Consider the following 17,755-nt stretch of genomic DNA (forward strand, 5'->3'; position numbering starts at 1 on the left):
CGGAGCCTGTGCTCCGCAACGGGAGAGGCCACAACAGTGAGAGGCCCGCGTACCGCAAAAAAAAAGGAAAAGAAGAAAAGGAAAAGAAAAAATATAGCAGGTTTTTGTTTTTCATCAATAGAGATCTTTAAGACTTAACCTTACAGAATCAATCCTCAGCTTTGAAAGATTTTTCTAGGCTAAAATAGCACCTCCGTGCGACCTCTGGTGGATGTTATTAAAAATGCAGCCCCCAATGCCCCCCAAGCATTCTCCATTTTATATGAAGAATATTTGAAAACACTGCCTAGAAAAATGAATTTTTATAAACCGAATGATTTTTCCTAATCATTTAGACAGTCTCATAATCAAATGTATCCATTAAGAATAATACAACATCCAACTAGTGTATAAATCAGCTTTTATGTAATCTCTGAAAACAATGAAAGTGACCCAAAATATAATAGTATAGACTTAAATATTTTTTTTAATCACCAGGGAAGTAGTATATGTAGATTGGGGTTCAGAGAAGTAATTTAGTAGGTCATTTTGCATCCACCCACAGAGTTCAAACTCTAAGACTTTAAACTTTCCTTCAAGACACTATATGAACAAAATGAGCCGTTTTGTTGGTCTCTCCGTGAGAATGGGTGACACAAGAAGCCCTAAAAGGTGTTTCTATGCTGGTTTTAAAACATAAAGTGGGAAAACATTTTTTTAAAAAGTTAAAAAAAGACTTATTATAAAGCTATAGTAACAAAGACAATGTGGCACTGGTATTGAGATCAATAAATAGATCAAGAGGACCGAACAAAGAGTGAAGAAATACGAAAAAAAAAAAAGAAAGTGGGAAAATACACCATGGAGTCTGAAAAGATGTACCTCTGGGCCTGCAGCATCTTCTCTTAGGAATACTTAGTGAATTTGGGTCCCACCAGACTGTTGTTCAACAGTCCTCCTCAGAAAATGTCAACTTCTCTGAGTATAGGAGTTGTGCCTTACAGTTCTTTTATATCTTCAAGCAACTGCTGATACCCAAGAGGGTTGCAGTAAAAACCTGATGGTTTGAAAAGCATGAAATATGCACCTAGCAATCATTGAGAAGGAACTATGAAAATGAGGGGATCCAGCAGTTTCAAAATAACATCGATGAGTCATTCTTGAGAGCATATCTTTTTGCAAATGAACCATCAGTGCAAGCTATCAATGCCCAGGCCATGTACCTCATATACCATGTGTATGTGGGATAAAATCCTTGGCTGCTTTGACCGATTTAAATGACTTAGATTCTTCTGGGTCAGTGATTTGCAAAGTGGGGTCCCTGGACCAGCATCATCAACGTCACCCAGGAACCTGATAGAAATGCAAATTCTTGGACCCCACCCCAGACCTTTTTTTTCTTTTTAAAAATTTATTTATTTATTTATTTCTGGCTGCATTGGGTCTTTGCTCTGTGTGCAGATGAGAGGGGGCTACTCTTCATTGTGGTGCGCAGGCTTCTCATGGTGGTGGCTTCTCTTGTTAAGGAGCATGAGCTCCAGGTGCACAGGCTTCAGTAGTTGTAGCACGTGGGCTCCGTAGTTGTGGCTCATGGGCTCTAGAGTGCAGGCTCAGTAGTTGTGGTGCACGGGCTTAGTGGCTCCGCGGTATGTGGGATCTTCCCAGCTCAGGGCTCGAACCCATGTCCCGTGCATTGGCAGGTGGATTCTTAACCACTGCACCACCAGGGAAGTCCCACCAAAGACCTTCTGAGCCAGTTACTCAGAAGTAACTGATGGATGAGGCCCAGCTATTTGCTTTTAACAGGTAATTCCCAGGTAATTCTGATGCAGTATAAACTTTGAGAACCACTGCTATTGGTCATACTTATATTGATAAAGATAGAATATGTTATTGTGCTTTTCAGGCACTTGGAAAAAAATTCTACTTATCATTAAACAGAAATAACTCCACCAAAAATGTGGGACAGCAATGTAGATTCTGATACCTAGCTCATTTTATTTCCCCTAAATACAACAGTTTATTTGGAATAGGCAAAATAATTATAAATTAGCCAAGAATTTCCCAGGGACCCATTTTTCTTTTAATAGTCATGGTTTTGCAATAAATAAAATAATCACTCTGCCATCAGACAGACAATTTTATATCCATTTTGCAAATATACCTCATTTGTTACTGAGATTACCTGCAGGTGGATGTTTAATGTGGCATTCATCTCTCTTAATATAAAGCTCTTCTTCCAGTACTACCTTAATTCTCTTATGTGGCTCACAATATAAAAATTTCTTCCCTAAAAAGACATTAACAAAACTGGTTACTTATCATAAATTCTGCCCAACCTTCTAGCCACTACCTACATGAATAACTACTTTTTAAAGAGACAAATCCTTCCATACAAATAGCAGACGATTCACCCTGCAGACTCTTATTTTGGAAAGATCTCTTCCATTGTAACTTTTAGTTTTGGGGGGAACTTTACATTTGGGGGTTAAGTTTCAGATACCTCTTTTAGGTATTATGAAGTAATATATGAAGTTTTCTTCATTACCTTGAAGAAAACTTTCATTTATTCAACAAATTCTTATTAAAGACATACTCTGTGCCAGGCATTTGGGGCAGAGGACACAGCAATGAATAAGAAAGATGTATGCTTGGAGCCTACAATCCAGATACATAATACAGAAGAGTCTAGCAGTATTTCATCATCTTTTTAAAAAAAATAAATTTATTATTTATTTATTTATATTGGGTCTTCGTTGCTGTACACAGGCTTCTCATTGTGGTGGCTTCTCTTGTTGTGGAGCACAGGCTCTAGGCACGCTGGCTTCAGTAGTTGTGGCGCACGGGCTTAGTTGCTCCACGGCATGTGGGATCTTCCTGGACCAAGGATCAAACCCATGTCCCCTGCATCTGCAGGTGGACTCTCAACCACTGCACCACCAGGGAAGTCCCTCATCATCTTTTAAAGAATAAACCTTAATTGTAGTAGTGAGCCACTAATGAACATAGGACTTTTTCCTGTCCTCTAAACCTGCCCCACAAGACAACACTGCTATAGTTGAGGATGGATTATTTGTTCTAAGTACTTTAGCTACATTTCTTCTGTTCACCCCAGGGAGCGCTGCATCATTTGAGCCCTTCCATCTCTCTAATCTCTCCTGTCAGCTTTTCTCTTTTGCTCTCTGAGCTCCGGCCACATGGCCCTTCTGTCCATCCCCACATGGAAGCCTTTGAACATTCTATCTTATCTTCCTGAACTGCCTTTCTCTTAATTTTTTTTCCCCCCGGGTAACTTCTACCTGAATTTCAGGTCTATGCTGAAATGTCAGCTCTTTAAGGAAACTTTCCTTGGCTCCACAATCTTGAAATGCCCCTGGTTACTTTTTCTCATAGTACTCTCCTCTTTTCTTTCATTTGATTTATTGCAATGTGTGTGCAGCCTCATTTACTTTATATACAATTATTTGTGTAACTATTAGTTTACCATATGTCTCCCTTACCAGGCCATAAATACCATGAGAGCAGGAATGTTGTCTGTTCAGTTCATTAGAGTCCTAGAACAGAGTTTGACATAATAATAGATGCTCAACAAACGTGTGTTCAAGTGGAACTAAGCATTGTTCAATTAGTGAAAGATTCTTCTATATGCATGTCTGCGCACGCAGCCTTGTGAACATCAGGGAACCAGTAGTTCTACTCCTAGTGCCCCAAAGCTCAATCCAAGGAGCCATGGAAAACCTAACTAACCAACACAAAGATATGGCAGGTGTCATCTTTTCCCGACTAACCGATAGGGAACAGAAGTAAATAAATTTGACTTGTGTGCAGACTGACCCAAATGGGGCAAAAGACCTGCTACGTATGGCTGTGGGTCTGGTTCATTCCTGGTTATGAGACCCAAACACACCCTCAGACATGAACAAGGCAGAGTTAGATACTTTCTGAATCTTGTTTCCCCTAAATTAGGAGTCATATGAATAAGAGATGAAGGAGGGTGAGAATTACTCTAGCTTAACTTTGGTTTAAACTTTTTTGGTTAAATCATGATCTTCAGGCAGAAAAAGGGTTTTTAAGAAACGTGGCTAAGAAAGAAGAAAAGCCTGTAAGAGTTCAGAAGAGAGGAAGAGATCACTTGCTCTAAGCTCAAGTCTCTTGACAAATTTCAGCCCTTCTGTTATGAGAATTTACAGAGGAAATCACCAAAGGTTTTGAGGAACTATGAAAAATGAGAGAGTAGTAAAGAGCTAGTATAGGCAAATAGTCCCCGCTCCAAGAAATACAGAAAGGAAGAAAGCAAGCAAACAAGCTGGCTAATAACAACTGCTACAATGTATTGAATGCTACCATGCCCTAGGCATCTTACATATCTTATCTCTCTCCCTGACAATCAACCTATGGGCAGGTATAATTATTCCTATTTTATAGACGAAAAAGTAACTTCCAGAAGTCATAAAAATTAAAAGCATGCCTACCTAACTCTCTCAAATCAAGTTACTAAACTAGATAGATTAGGGAGATGCTGTAGCCACAGTGTAGTATGTGCATTTCAGCAAGGCATTTGATAAAGTGCATTTCTCTTTGGCAGACAGCGCCCATGCCAAAGATGCTGACAGATCAGGGGCTTCTAGAGACTACTTGGAACTGTTGGGGTCACCGTTGAATTTGTTAATTTGAATATAGGAACTTTCAGCAAACTCACCAAATGTGAGAATGGCACAAACCTGGTGAACGGTTTATGTGCTGTATGGCAAACTCAGGACTCAAAGGGCCTTCTACACCTAGAATGAAGTGCTAAAATTCATAGGACGGTATTGCTGGGGATACATATAACGACCTGTATTTAGGACCAAACAAAGGAATTGCATAAGCATAGAACAGAAAAGGCCTGGGTCAAATGTTTTCAGTTGAACAGGGGGGGAAAGAGAAACTAAGGATGTCATAGACTGCATTTGTTATGTGTGTTAATAATATAATGTGTCTGTCAAAACAGCTCATGTAATTTTAGATCCACTTAATAGAAGTATAATTTTCAGATCAAGGGAGGTTATGGTCCCACCACACTACACTAACCTGATTGTACTGGATTCAGTGATTTAATAAATGGAGAATACTGGGATAGTTCAGCCAGTGTGGTGAAAGCGCTACAAATTATTTTAAAGGTAACACTGAAAAAAGAAAAAAAGAAAGGTAACACGGAGTCTGTGAAAGATTTGGTGGGTGCTCAAATAGCCACCACTATATAATTCAAAAATGTTTCAGTGGGAAAGCACCACATTTTATCTGTGTATATTTGGGAGCAGATGTGTGATTAGGGAGTAGAAGCTGTACAGAGACTGGGGACCTTTCCAAAAAATAAAAAAAATGTGAAAATTGAATGGGTACTTCGTGCAGGTGTAAATATTCTGTCTCTACTTCAGCTGAGGCCAGGAACTCAGGAAGGCTGAGGCAGGAACTCTTTACATGCCCCCCACCCTGACTTTGTGAGCTCCTGAAAGTCTGGACACCTGCCTTAATTCATTACTCATTTCCCAGCAACCAGCCCAATGCCTGACAAGCAAAAAGGACTCAATAGTTATCAAATTGATGAGTGAATGGTTAATTCCACCTTTTACTCCTACAGTCACAGGGAATACAGAACCTTTAAATTATAGCATCTTTAACAGGAAAATTCCCAGATAGAATTTTAAGTCGGAGTAAGGAATTACTTAAGTATACTGAATACTTACATATACTGAATTTAGTTGCTCTAGATAAGGTCTCTGCATGCTGTTGACAATAACAGGAATGAGGTATCATAATCAGGCACATTGTGGCTGATGCCGAGGGAAGAGGTCCTTTCACCAGGCGGCAGCAGTTCTGTGGCTCCTCGGGGGGTCTCGGTCTCCCACGAGGAGGGGGCGTGGTCGCTCGAGGAGCGGAAGCTGAGCCGCTTCAGAACAACCCTCGCTCCTCTGTTGTCCTGGCGCAGAGGGAGCGACGCTGCTCTAGAGAGGCAATCAGGGAGGCGCTGCAAAAGGGCTGGGAACGCTTGCCTTCCTCTTTGGCCTATTATTTTCATCTTCATCATTCCTTACCACCTACTGAAGACCTGCGGGGCACAAAGGGCTGTGAAATATCTGTAAATTTATGGAACAGTATGGAACAGCACTTGGACCTAGCATGGACTCAACCATGTTGGCTGTGACTGTGAACCAGAACTGCCTTTACTTATTTGAATGTTGTTTGTGTGTTTGGCAGCGCAGGGAGGAAACAACAGCAGTGTGTTAAAATGTGGCCCATAATTGTGAGATTCTAAAAGGATCAGGTAATCATAATTTATGAACTGATAATCCAAGAGATGGGGGTTTAAGTGTTTGAAGGATTTCTCCAGCACTGAGTGATGGTAGGCAAGTCACTTCCTTTCCTCTAGTGTAGACCTCAGTTTCCTGGTCTGTAAAATGAAGGAATTGACAAAAATGATCTGCATACTTCCGTGTGTGTATATAATTTATGTATTTAAAATGTAAATTTCATAGTTTTATTATGTGTAAAATTTAAATTTATACATTACATTTTACACATTTTTTTTTTTTTTTTGTGGTATGCGAGCCTCTCACTGTTGTGGCCTCTCCCGTTGCGGAGCACAGGCTCCGGATGCGCAGGCTCAGCGGCCATGGCTCACGGGCCCAGCCGCTCCGCGGCATGTGGGATCTTCCCGGACAGGGGCACTAACCCGTGTTCCCTGCATCGGCAGGCGGATTCTCAACCACTGCGCCACCAGGGAAGCCCTACACATTTTTATAATTTAAACACATTTTAAAATATATTTAAAACTTAAATATATTATATTTTACACATTTTTATAATTAAGATATATAATTTAATATTTTTAATATCATATGTATGTATATATACACACACACAATTTTTTTCAATACCTTCCAGGCCAATGCCACTACCAATTAAGTTGGAGGATACCTGGACTCGGGTAGCCTTTTATGAAGGAGGGCTTGGGGAAATGGACCAGATGCCTTCGGCCACACAACCATCACCCCTGCCTTTGCCAAAACAGCAGCTCCGCCCCCTCCCTCCAAAACCTTTGCGGCTTCAGCTAGTCTTACTGCGGTTTCCCCCAGTTCACCTTTCACCGCTTCTCCTCGCCCACGTCCCTCCCGCGGGGTCCGAGGCTGAAAGGGAACTCACACTGCTTCCGGGATTCTTGGGGGCCGTGGCCTCCGGTCTCCCCGCGCGCCCCGCACCCCAGGCCTGCGGGCGGCCGAGGCTGCTCGCCGTCGCGGCCCGCCTCGGGCATCGCCACCGCGGTCACCGCCTCCTCCCCCCTCATGCCGCGGGGGTCTTCTTCGAGGCGCGCGGCCGACTGGCCTTCTCTGCTCCGCCGCAGGCTGCTGGGGAAAGCGAGGCGTCTCCGGTTGCCATGGTGACTGTGGATCCTCCCCGCCCCCAGCCGCTCCCAGCGGGCGTGTGCAGGTGTCCCGCGCGCCCAGGAAGGCGCTGGAGTTGGGGAGCTGCAATTACTTACCGACCAAAGCAAAGGACTTTCTTTCCAGTGATCTCGTTTGTTTGTGACACCAGTTTCGCAAGAGGGGGTTTACTGTTCCCGTGGTAGGGAAACTGAGATTAAGAAAAGCAGAGGATATTGTCTGAGGTCACACAACTAGAAGTGCCACAGCCGGAATCCAAATTCAGAAAAGTTTGGCCCCAAAGGCTAAAGAATAAATCACCACCTGGAACAAGTAGGGGCGGGAGGGGCGACTGCACAGTGAGTTCAAGGAAAGGTCTCCGGTTTCACGCAGTGCTTTGCTTGTCGTGTCCCGCTGCCTGCTACACTCACATGATGGAATAAATCAATGTTGAGGATTCCCAACTTTTGGATTGTAAGTTGTTGTTGTTGTTATTATTAATAAACAGCTCTTGTAGTGTCCAAGCACTTTTGTGTTCACAATCTATTTGAATCCATATAAAAACTAATTTTACAGATGAGGAAATCAAACTCAGAAAAGTTTAATTTGAATAGCAAATGGGAAAATCTAGGGTTTTATTTGGAGCAAGAGGTGGCTTTTGTTTTGTTTTTGCAGTCATTTAAAAAAATGTTGTGGTGTTAATTTTATGAAAGCTAAACGTGCAGAATTAAATGGTTCTACAAGGTTTGTAGCCAAATATAGGGGACCCCATCTGCCTCCATATTACCTCCATTTTACTCCACTTTTCACCTCTTTTGGCTGATAATTTAGCGTTTACAACCATATAACCAACTGCTTATTTTGCTGCTCTTTAGATTTTTTAGTTTTAGGTATCATGTCTTGATTTCCTGCTATGGGAGAAGAGGATTTAGCTGTCTTCCATGCTTCCCACCTCACATGTACTTAACTGCACCTTCAAACTCCCAATGTAGATAAATTGAAATTTTGCCTAGAGGGTTTTCATTGACTATGGCTATGTAAACTCTAGTCACAGCTGAGTTTATCGACTGCACAATATCCTAGGGTCACTTTTTCTTTCTGTACAACATTTTAATTACCTGGAGTTGATAGTTGCCTTGTTCTTTTTTTTTTTTAGCTTCTTTTTTCTTTTTTTATTGACGTATAGTTAATTTACAGTGTTGTGATAGTTTCAGGTGCACAGCAAGGTGATTCGGTTATATATATATATTCTTTTTCAGATTCTTTTCCATTATAGATAATTGCAAGATACTGAGTATAGTTCCCTATGCTACACAGTAGGTCCTTGTTGTTTATCTGTTTTACATATAGTGGTGTGTATCTGTTAATCCCAAACTCCTAATTTATCTCCCCCCCATCCCCTTTGGTAATCAAAAGTTTGTTTTCTATGTCTGTGAGTCTGTTTCTGTTTTGTGAATAAGTTCATTTGTATCATTCTTTTAGATTCCACATACAAGTGATATCATATGGTATTTGTCTTTCTCTTTCTGACTTCACTTAATATGAGACTCTCTAGGTGCCTTGCTCTTTAATTTGCTTGATTTTTAATGTCCTTATCACTAATTAATTCCCAAACTCTCCTTGTATAAATCTCTTAATATGTTCAAACACATGAGGAATTCTATCAATTTCATCTTTTTGAAAAAGTCCCTTCCAGAGAGACCTCTGATCTGCCCCAGTCTGCACTGGTTGCTCTCCAGACCTGTGGTTGCACAGCTGTTGTATAAGGATCTCCCTTCACCATCATGCCTCTCTCTTGCTGTATCATCCTTTTAGATTCCACATACAAGTGATATCATATGGTATTTGTCTTTCTCTTTCTGACTTCACTTAATATGAGACTCTCTAGGTGCCTTGCTCTTTAATTTGCTTGATTTTTAATGTCCTTATCACTAATTAATTCCCAAACTCTCCTTGTATAAATCTCTTAATATGTTCAAACACATGAGGAATTCTATCAATTTCATCTTTTTGAAAAAGTCCCTTCCAGAGAGACCTCTGATCTGCCCCAGTCTGCACTGGTTGCTCTCCAGACCTGTGGTTGCACAGCTGTTGTATAAGGATCTCCCTTCACCATCATGCCTCTCTCTTGCCTTGAATTCCTGATTTGTAGAGTCCATATTCTTCTCTTTCTTGGTTTAGTTACTTATTTGGTGGAGCATATCTCCAGGAGCTTTTTCAGAAATTGTGTATGGGAGATGAAATGTCCAAGTTTTTACAGGTTTAAAAGTATCTTTACTTTATTCTCTACTAAAGTGGGGGTCTAGCTGGATAAAGAACTCTAATTTGGATATAATTTTTCTTCAGAATTTTAAAGTCATTGCACCATTGTCTTTTGGCATCTACTGTTGCCATAGAGAATTCTACTGCCATTCTATTCCTGACCTCTTGGATAGGACCTGTTCTTTCTTTCTAGAAACATGGAGGATCTTCTCTTTGTCTTCATTGTTCTGAAATTTCATGATGATACCCCTTGATGTGGGTAAATTTTCAACCATTTTGCTGGGCACTCAGCAGATCATTTCAATCTAGAAACTCATGTCCTTCATTTTAGAGACTTTTTCTTGAATTGTTTTATTGTAATCTCTATTTTTTCTCTGTTCCTCTGGAACTCCTGTCATTTGTATATTAGATCTTCTGATTTGTCCTCTAATTTTCTGACTTTTTTTCTATTTTATATCTCTGTATTTTTGCACTATTTTCTGGGAGATTTCCTCAACAGTACTTTCAATGCATTTTATTTTTCACTTCTGCCATCAAGTTTCTAATTTCTCAGAACTCTCTTTTTTGTACAACACTTTGGCCTTATACCATGGATGCAATATCTTATCTGTCTAAGGATACTAATGATATACTTCATTTCCAATGTTACTTTCTTCTTGTATAATTGTTGCTTCCCCCAAGTTACCTGTTCTGGTTTGTTTTGTTCTCTTAGTAGCTTTCCTCTACCTTCAGGTGATCTTTGACTGTCTTGCCCTATCTAGTAGTGGACATATGACTCTATGCATACAGGTGGGCTTATCAACTGGGGGTTTCACTGATGGGTGATGTGTCTCGGCTGCTCAGTTGGGGAAGCCCTCATGTTGGTATTTTAAGGTCTTATCTCGTGAACTGCTCTGATTCTCCATGGAGTGACTCCTCCGGTCTCCCTGCTGGAGAGAATCAGTCTGGTACCAGCACGCTGGGAAGTGAGGGGGAGAAGAGAACTGAAGGCTTAATATGTAGAATGTAAGTATTCACGAAATTCTTGTTTCAGTATGGTGGTCCTGCCTTCAACTGTGCTTTGTACCTTCCATCCAGAGAGCCTGTTTGACTTCCTTCAGTGAATTACCTCCAATCTTCTGCTGGAGTGGAGGGGGGTCATCCATCTAGCTGCTAGGAATGGGGGATCTGGAGGTCTAACTGCTTTATTTTTATTGTGATAAAATGTACATAACATAAAATTTACTCTTTTAATCATTTTTAAGTATACAATTCAGTGGCATTAAGTACATTCATAGTGTTGTACAGCCATCACCACTATCCACTTCCAGAATTTTTTCATTATCCCGAACAGAAATTGTACCCATTAAACAATAATTCTCAATTTTCCCCTCTCCCTGCCCTCTGGTAACCTCTGTTCTATCTTCTGTCTCTGTGAATTTGACTACTTTAGGTAATTCATATAAGTGGAATCATACAAATTTTTCCTTTTGTGTCTGGGTTATTTCATTTAGCATAATGTTTTTAAAGTTCATCCATGTCGTAGCATGAATCAGAATTGCATTCCTTTTTTAAGACTGAATAATATTCCATTGTATGTACATACAACATTGTGTATATCTGTTCATCTGTTGATGGACATTTGGGTTGTTTCCACCTTTAGGCAGTTGCAAGTAATGCTGCAATGAACACTGGTGTACAAGTATCAGTTTTGAGTTCCTGCTTTCAGTTCTTTTGAGTATATACCTAGAAATGGAATTACTGGATCATATGGTAGTTCTGTGTTTAATTTTGTGAGGAACCATTAAACTTTTTCAAGTGGCTGCACCACTTTACATTCCCACCAGCAATGCACAAAGGTTCCAATTTCTCTATATCCTTGCCAACACTTGTTATTTTCCTTTTTAAAAATATAACAGCTAGCTATCCTACTGAATGTGAAGTGGTATCTCTTTGTGATTTTGCTTTGCGTTTTCCTAATGACTAGTGATTTGAGTATCTTTTCATGTGTTTATGGGCTGTTTGTATATCTTCTTTGGAGAAATGTCTATTCAAGTATTTTATCCATTTTTTGAATTGGGTTTTTTGTTGTTATTGAGTTTTAAGAGTTCTTTGTATATTCTGAATATTAATCCCTTATCAGATATATGATTTATAAATATTTTCTCCCATTTAATGAGTTGCCTTTTCACTTTGTTGATAGTGTCGTTTGATTTTTAAAAAGTTTTAATTTTGATGTAGTCCCATTTATCTATATTTTTCCTTTAATGTGGTGTTTTTGGTGACATATCCATGAAATCATTGCCAAATCTAATATTAAGAAGATTTTTTCCATTTGTTTTCTTCTAAAAGTTTTATAGTTTTAGCTCTTACATTTAAGTATTTGATCATTTTAATTTTTGTTTTAACATTATAGTGTGATGTAGGAGTCCAACTTCATTCTTTTGCACGTGGATACCCAGTTTTCCCAGAACCATTTATTGAAAAAGGCTATTTTTTCCTCCATTGAATTGTCTTGACACTATTGTCAAAAGTATTCAGTGCTCTATAAATGTGAGGGTTTATTTCTGGATTCAAAATTCTATTCCATTGATATATATGTTTATCCTTATGGCAGTACCACAAGTTTCTAGTAAGTTTTAAAATAAAAAAGTGTGAGTTCTCCAACTTTGTTTTATTTTTCGAGATTGTTTGGCGCTTCTGGGTTCTTTGCATTTCCATATGAATTTTAGGATCAGCTTGTCAATTTTTGTGAAGAAGTTAGCTGGAATTTTGATAGAATTGCATTGAATCTATAGATCAATGTGGGGGGTAGTGCCATCTTAACAATAATAAGTGTTTTGATCCATGAAAATGGTGTGTCATTCTGTTTATTTTGTGCTTCTTTAGTTTCTTTCAACAATCTTTTATAGTTCGCAGAGCAAAAGTTTTGTACTTCTTTTGTTAAGTTTATTCCAAAGTATGTTTTTTCTTTTCAATGCTATTATAAATGAAATTGTTTTCTTAATTTAATTTTCAGTTTGCTCATTGATACTATATAAAAATACAGTTGATTTTTGTATATTGATCTTGTATCCTGGAGCATTGCTGAACTCATTTATTAGTTCTAATAGTTTTTTCCCAGTGGATTCCTTATGATTTCTCATATACAAGATCATATCACCTGCATATAGAGATACTTTTAGTTCTTTTCCAATCTGTATGTCTTTTCTTTTCTTTTCTTGCCTAATTGCCCTGACTAGAATCTGCAGTAAAATTTTTAATAGAAGTGGTGAGGGCAGACATCCTTGTCTTCTTCTTATTATTATTATTTTGAAAATATGACCTGTTTTATTTACTAGGGAAGCATTTGAAACTTTGAAAAAGAACATCCATCTTTTTTTAAAATTAATTTTTATTGGAGTATTGTTGCTTTACAATGTTGCGTTAGCCTCCACTGCACAACAAAATAAATCAGCCATACACATAGAGATATCCCCTCCCTTTTGGACTTCCCTCCCATTTAGGTTACCACAGTGAATTAGGTAGAGTCCCCTGTGCTATACAGTATGTTCCCATCAGTTGTCTATTTTATACATAGTATCAATATACATAGTATACATAGTATACATACACAGTATATGTGTCAGTCCCAGTCTCCCAATTCCTCCCACCCAACCCCTTTCCGCCTTGGTATCCATACATTTGTTCTCTACCTCTGTATCTCTATTTCTACTTTGCAAATAAGATCATCTACACCATTTTTCTAGATTCCACATATATGTGTTATTATACAATATTTGCTTTTCTCTTTCTGACTTACTTCACTCTGCATGACACTCTCTAGGTCCATCCACTTCTCTACAAATGACCCAATTTCATTCCTTTTCATGGCTGAGTAATATCCCATTGTATATATGTACCACAGCTCCTTTATCCATTCCTCTGTTGATGGTTCCTTGTCTTATTCTTAATCTTAGAGTGAAAGCACTCAGTCTTTCACCACTAAGTATGATGTTAAGTTTTGGGTTTTTTGTAGATGTCCTTTATCAGGCTGAGGAACTTCCTTTCTATTCCTAGTCTGTTGAGAGTTTTTATCGTGAAGTTTAGCTGTAACTCTTTGCTTTGTAATTTTAGTGGTTGCGTTAGTGTTTATGGTATACAACTTTAACTTTTCATGGGCTACCTTCCAGAGATATTATACCACTTCAGGCATATTTTAAGAGCATTCCAGGGACTTCCCTGGTGGCGCAGTGGTTAAGAATCTGCCTGCCAATGCAGGGGACATGGGTACGATCCCTGGTCCCGGAAGATCCCACATGCCGTGGAGCAACTAAGCCCATGTGCCACAACTACTGAGCCTGCATGCCACAACTACTGAAGGCTGCATGCCTAAAGCCCGTGCTCCACAACAAGCGAAGCCACTGCAATGAGAAGCCTATGCACTGCAATGAAGAGCAGTCCCCACTCACCACAACTAGAGAAAGCCCACACACAGCAACAAAGACTCAATGCAGCCAAAAAAAAAAAATTCCATTTCTCTCCTTCCAGCCATTATATAACGTTGACATATATTTTACTTTTAGATATGTTATAAACTCTGTAAAACTTGTTAATATTTTTGTTTAAACAGTCAATTATCTTTTAAAGATACTAATTTTCCAAATCTGTATTATAAGATTTACTTGTAAAATTAATGAGACCATTTAAGGCACTTTGACAATCACAAACATTTGCTATTATCTTTTCTATATGGCTAATAGTTTTTTTAAACCATCTTAACCATTTTAAAGTGTTGAATATATTTATATTGCTGTGTAATGGATCTCTAGAACTTTGTCATCTTGCAAAACAGAAACTCTATACCCATGGAATACCAGCTCCCTATTTCTCCCTTCCCCCAGACCCTGGTAACAACCATTCTACTTTCTGTTTCTATGAATTTGAATATTTTATTTATTTTTATTTTATTATTATTATTTTTAAAATAAATTTATTTATTTATTTATTTTTGGCTGTGTTGGGTCTTCATTGCTGCACACAGGCTTTCTCTACTTGTGGCGAGCGGGGGCTACTCTTCGTTGCAGTGCATGGGCTTCCCATTGCGGTGGCTTCTCTTGTTGTGGAGCATGGGCTCTAGGTGTGTGGGCTTCAGTAGTTGTGGCACACAGGCTCAGTAGTTGTGGCTCACAGGCTCTAGAGTGCAGGCTCAGTAGTTGTGGTGCACGGGCTTAGTTGCTCCATGGTATGTGGGATCTTCCCTGGACCGGGGCTTGAACCCATGTCCCCTGCATTGACAGGTGGATTCTTAACCACTGCGCCACCAGGGAAGTCCCTATGAATTTGAATATTTTAGGTGTCTCATATGAGTGGACTCATACAGAATTTGTCTTTTTGTGATTGGCTTATTTTATTTAGCATAATGTTCTCAAGGTTAATCCCTGTTGTAGCATGTGTTAGGATTTCCTTCTTTTTTAAGGCTTAATAATATTCCATTTTCTGTATATACTACATTTTCTCTATTCATTCATCTGTCAATGGGCTTTTGGGTTGCTTCCATCTCTTAGCTATTGTGAATAAGGCTGTAATGAATGTGGGTGAGCAAATATCTATTCAAGACCCTTCTTTGAATTCTTTTGGATATATATAGAAATGGAATTGCTGATCATATGGTAATTCTATTTTTAACTTTTGAGGAAACCATGTGAACATGGTTATACACATAGAAAATGCAAATGAATGTACAGATAAACTATTAGAATTAATACATTTATTAAGGTTGCTGGACACATAGTCAATAAAGAAGAATAAGTTTTACTTTCATATATAGAAACAAAGAAATAGAAAATGGAATGTTAGAAACAGTACTATTTAAATAAAATAAAAGCCACCAAATTCGTAAAAATAGATCTTTTAAAAAAGGAAAGAACACCAGAATGCTCTAAAACATTACCAAGAAAAAATAATGAATATCTAAGTAAATGAATGGATGTATTACATTCAAGAATTGTAACACAATTTTATAATGATATTAATTCTCTTCAAACTGATCTATATTGTGACCTCAATCTAAGTCTCAGCAGGGTTGTTTTAACATGGAAATTGACAAGGAGATTCTAAAATTGAAAAGTAAATGCAAAGGTCCAAGAATGGCAAAAACGACCTTGAAGAATACAAACAAAGTCAGAACATTTATACTATCAGATATCAAGACTTACTATACAGCTGCAGTATTAAGCCTGTGGTACTGAGGGAAGGATATATCAATTTGAACAAAATAGAGTCTAGAAACAGACCCAACCACATATGATCACCAAAATATGACAAAGATGTCACTGCAGTGTAGTGTGTGCATTTGTGTGTGTACACGGCGGTCTTTTAGATAAGTAATATTGGATAGATTGGATATTCATATGGGGAAAAAATGAACTTAGACTCCTATCACATATCAAAGACAAATATTAAGTCAAAATGGATTACAGCACTAAACATAAAACAATAAAGTTTCTAGAAGATAACAGTGAAAAAATATGTTCGTGATCTGAGGTAGGCAAATACTTCTTAAATAGGAAATGAAAAGCACTAACCATAAAGAAAAACAATTAATAAATTAGAGGCCATTAAAATTAAGATCACTTCATTAAAATCACCACTAAGAGAGTGAAAAGTCAAGCCACACACTGGGAGAACATTTTTGTAATACATATATCCAACAAATGACTAGTATTCATAAGATATAAAGAGAGCCTACAAATCAATAAGAAGAGGGCAGACAACCCAAGAAAAAAATGGAGGGAGTTCCCTGATGGTCTAGTGGTTAAGATTCGGTGCTTTCACTTCTGTGGCCTGGGTTCAATCCCTGGTCGAGGAACTGAGATCCTGCAAGTTGTACAGCCAAAAAACAGCATATAACAAATTGCTCCACATCATTAGTCATCAGGATAATGCACATTAAAGCTTCAGTGAGATATTATTACATACGCACTAGAATAGCTATTTAAACAAACAAAGAAACCTGGCAGTACCAAGGGTTGGGAGGATATGGAGCAATTGGAACTCTCATTCCCTGCTGCTAAGAGTGTAAATTGGCATAACCACTTTGGAGAATTGTTTTTGCAGTTTTTACTAAAGCTGAATATATAAGTATACCCTGTGGCCCAGCAGTCCTGACACTAAGTATATACAAGACCGTATGTACACCAAAGCCTTGTACTAGAATTGTTCACACCAGCACTATTCATAAAATACCAAACTGGGAAAAATTCAAAGGCTCTTTGAAAATCAGCAGTAAAATGTATATATAAATGGTTGTATATTCACGTAATAGAATACTCCACAATGAAAAAGAACAAATCCCTGCTATTTGCAAAAGTATGGATGAATCTCACAGATGTAATGTTTAGTGAAAGAAACAAACATAAAAATATACATAATAAATGATTTCATTTTTGTAGGCAAAACAAAATTATGGTGATAGAAGTTAGAATTATGGTTACCTTTGAGGGAGCATGGGAAGAGGGAGCACAAGGTAGACTTTGGGGGCACTGGTTATGTTCTATATCTTGAGCTAGGCAGTAATTAAATGGATGAGTTCAACTCCCAAACTCATTCTACGAGGCCACCATCACCCTGATACCAATACCAGACAAAGATGTCACAAAGAAAGAAAACTACAGGCCAATATCACTGATGAACATAGATGCAAAAATCTTCAACAAAATACTAGCAAACAGAATCCAACAGCACATTAAAAGGATCATACACCATGATCAAGTGGGGTTTATCCCAGGAATGCAAGGAATCTTCAATATATACTGTCCATCCTCTGTGGTCCTGCAGTGGGTGTAAGTCAAGCTCATCACCCGTCCCATGTCCACATTCCGCAGATTATCCCAGCCGCCTCCAGGTAAGACTGCCAGAACAGGTAGTTTTAAGGCATTCCTGCATTTTTGAAATCCATCCTCATCTGTGTCTCCCAGACATTTGCTCATTTTAGCCCATGCTGACACTGCCCAGATAAGGATGGCACCCCTGAAGCTGTTCATGGCTCAGACAGCCCCAGCCTGACACACTAGCACTAAGTAGCAGCCAGCAAGCTCGGGGCAGACTGAACTGATGGGAAAGAAAGCCGTTGCTGAAACAAAAAGTTCAGCTGT

At 38.8% G+C, this 17,755-nt stretch overlaps 1 protein-coding gene across 1 annotated transcript in view; it reads right to left on the minus strand.

The window, feature by feature from the left end:
• Positions 1–7,342, minus strand: part of C16H11orf97 (chromosome 16 C11orf97 homolog) — a 13,851-nt gene extending 6,509 nt beyond the window's left edge. The window contains exons 1-2 of the mRNA XM_007113522.2: positions 7,162–7,342; positions 2,165–2,269 (exon numbers count right to left, since the gene is read on the minus strand). Of these exons, the coding sequence (XP_007113584.2) occupies positions 2,165–2,269; positions 7,162–7,303 (247 nt within the window). The 5' untranslated portion in view covers positions 7,304–7,342. The remainder of the gene's footprint in view (positions 1–2,164; positions 2,270–7,161) is intronic.
• Positions 7,343–17,755: the final 10,413 nt, after the last annotated feature.

This window comes from Physeter macrocephalus, chromosome 16 (genome assembly GCF_002837175.3).
Source record: "Physeter macrocephalus isolate SW-GA chromosome 16, ASM283717v5, whole genome shotgun sequence".
NCBI lineage: Eukaryota > Metazoa > Chordata > Mammalia > Artiodactyla > Physeteridae > Physeter > Physeter macrocephalus.